This window comes from Trematomus bernacchii, unplaced genomic scaffold, assembly GCF_902827165.1.
Source record: "Trematomus bernacchii unplaced genomic scaffold, fTreBer1.1, whole genome shotgun sequence".
Taxonomy (NCBI): domain Eukaryota; kingdom Metazoa; phylum Chordata; class Actinopteri; order Perciformes; family Nototheniidae; genus Trematomus; species Trematomus bernacchii.
The window spans coordinates 7,493,612-7,496,111 of NW_022987567.1; the positions used below are offsets into that span (position 1 = coordinate 7,493,612).

Sequence of the window (2,500 nt, forward strand, 5' to 3'; positions counted from 1 at the left end):
AAGCTTGGGGCCTGTTTTGATGTTACTCATGATATTTCTGTCATGGAGAAACAGACATTTATTGTGAGTTTAAGGATTGCTGGGCTTCACTGGTTGAAGGCATATCTACAGTTAGATCGGACTTCACCTGAATCACACAATACAAACCCTAACCCTAACCCTAACCTAACCCTAACCTAACCCTAACCTAACCTAACCCTAACCCTAACCTAACCTAACCCTAACCTAACCTAACTAACCTAACCCTAACCCTAACCCTACCCTAACCAACCTAACCTAACCCTAACCTAACCTAACCCCTAACCTAACCTAACCTAACCTAACCCTAACCCTAACCTAACCCTAACCTAACCCTAACCTAACCTAACCTAACCTAACCCTAACCCTAACCCTAACCTAACCTAACCCTAACTACGTGCAATACATACACTTCTTTTAGCAACTGTGCAATAACCATAATCCTTTTTAGTAACTCAAACCTTAATATGTTCATGTTCACTTACCTAAATGCTGCAACTAGACATGCACGAGTACTTAGCTGTCTCTATGTTCAACATGTTAGCTACGTTATTATCGCTTGACTTTAATCTGCTATTTCCCCGCTGCGCGACTAATAAAGGAATTCTGATTCTGATCATGATTTTTTTTCGCACTGAAATCACTGAATCCGAAACTAAATGATCAAAATATTGTCAGGTTTTTAAGACATTATAAAATCTGTGAGTAATGGGTGAGGAGAACGACAACAGCAGCATCCCTTCATGAGCTTGAGGAGGGAGGAGGAGGAGGAGGAGGAGGAGGAGGAGGAGGAGGAGGAGGAGGAGGAGGAGGAAAACGGGGAAGGAGGTGGTGCTTCTGAGTGGGAAGGAGGAAAAGGATGTAGCTGCTCCAACAACGCCCTCCTCTACTTCCCTCCCCTCCTTTTCCTTCCAAATCCAAAAACAAAGCGCATGGTTCCTGCTCTGGCCCTCCGCCAACAATCCATCTGCCTGCCCTCATCTTCCTCATCTTCCTCAGACAAAGCTCATGTGGACCAACTCACTTACAGCATCAGCACAAGACATCAACTATGTCTACTTAAATGACACATTAATATGTTCTTTGATGAATTATTCCCCATGAAAACAATACACTAAGATCTTTTAAAAACACATCTGAACAAAGTGGCAGAGTTCAAGCACGCAGTCTTGGTAGTGTCCATTAGGGGGCAGTACTACATGTCTGTTGTAATGCAGAATAAACAGATTGCATACAATCATCCTTTGGTGTATAGGTAAGGGGATCGGGCCTCTTTACGTCACGGCATCTTCCAACAGACAAGAAAAGTGCAGTTTCAGCCTGCATGCACGTCTTTTCAGTCTAACATCAGAGCTGCTAGTTAGCTCTGCACACACACACACACACACACACACACACACTCTGCAGTCAGTAGTCACTGTCTCTCTCCGTTAGTAGAAGATCCAGTGTACAGCTTTACTACACTTCACTGCTACACCAGAGAAGGTACAGTAACACCGAGCATCGAGGTCAAAGACAGTTATGTATCACGTCAGAACTTTAGTCCCCCGTCTCTCGGTATGTATAATAGGTCGCCCATTGTCAGTATGTGCGTCTGTGTATTGTGTTTGTTCAAACGGTGTATGAGTGATGATATGTGTATGTATTTTAATGTTTATTTATGTTTGTGTTTGTATATGTACATGTATGCGGAACTGCAGGACGGAGAACACATTTCCTTACGGGGACAATAAAGTATATCGTATCGTATCGTAAAAGTGTTGCACTCAGCCAACACTAGGATGTGCTTCTGCCGCTGCTTCTTTGGTTGGGAAGTGAGTCCATGCACATGATAATGATAGTTACAGACAGTCTACACATCATTATCCCAAAAACTACAATCTCTCTGGCCTTATGTCAAGCATTTGTGACATACACTACTGATTTCACCTTTTTTTTTCATCATCAGGATGCCCCTAGTTAGTTTACATTTCCTTTATTTCTACACCACCTCTTGAATGATGTCAACAACAGCCCCATTGTGTTATTTACAATTCTGTCAATATCACATAAAGACATTCCTGTTCCAGTGAAACAGCGCCCCCACCAGGGCATCAGTGACGAGGCAGGCAGAGAGTGCTTTCTGAGCAAACAAACAAACATATTTGGGAAAAACAATGTGATGATTTGGGGATGCTTTTTCATTTCTCACCTCATTTATGAACTTGATGCACTCCAGGAACATGTATTCGTGCTGCTGCTCGTCCACCACCCTCTCCTCGAGGAAGTGCCGAGGCTCCAGAGTTGGGTGATCTGAAGGGAGAAGAGGCACATGTTTACCACCAGGTGTCACCATTTACGTGCCTTTAACTAGACTCAACACAATGGAGACGTGCAGTCATGATGTGGACTCAGACCTACACCTTTTACCATTAAACAGCAGAACCAGAACTGCAGCGCTGACTTCAGATCAGTCTTTCAGTTGTGATTTTTATTTTTATTT

General features: G+C 43.2%; 1 protein-coding gene across 1 annotated transcript in view; it reads right to left on the reverse strand.

Moving 5' to 3' along the window:
• Positions 1-2,500, reverse strand: part of ptpa (protein phosphatase 2 phosphatase activator) — a 26,201-nt gene that overhangs the window by 18,567 nt on the left and 5,134 nt on the right. Inside the window, exon 8 of the mRNA XM_034125749.1 lies at positions 2,210-2,310. Coding sequence (XP_033981640.1) covers positions 2,210-2,310 — 101 coding nt within the window. The remainder of the gene's footprint in view (positions 1-2,209; positions 2,311-2,500) is intronic.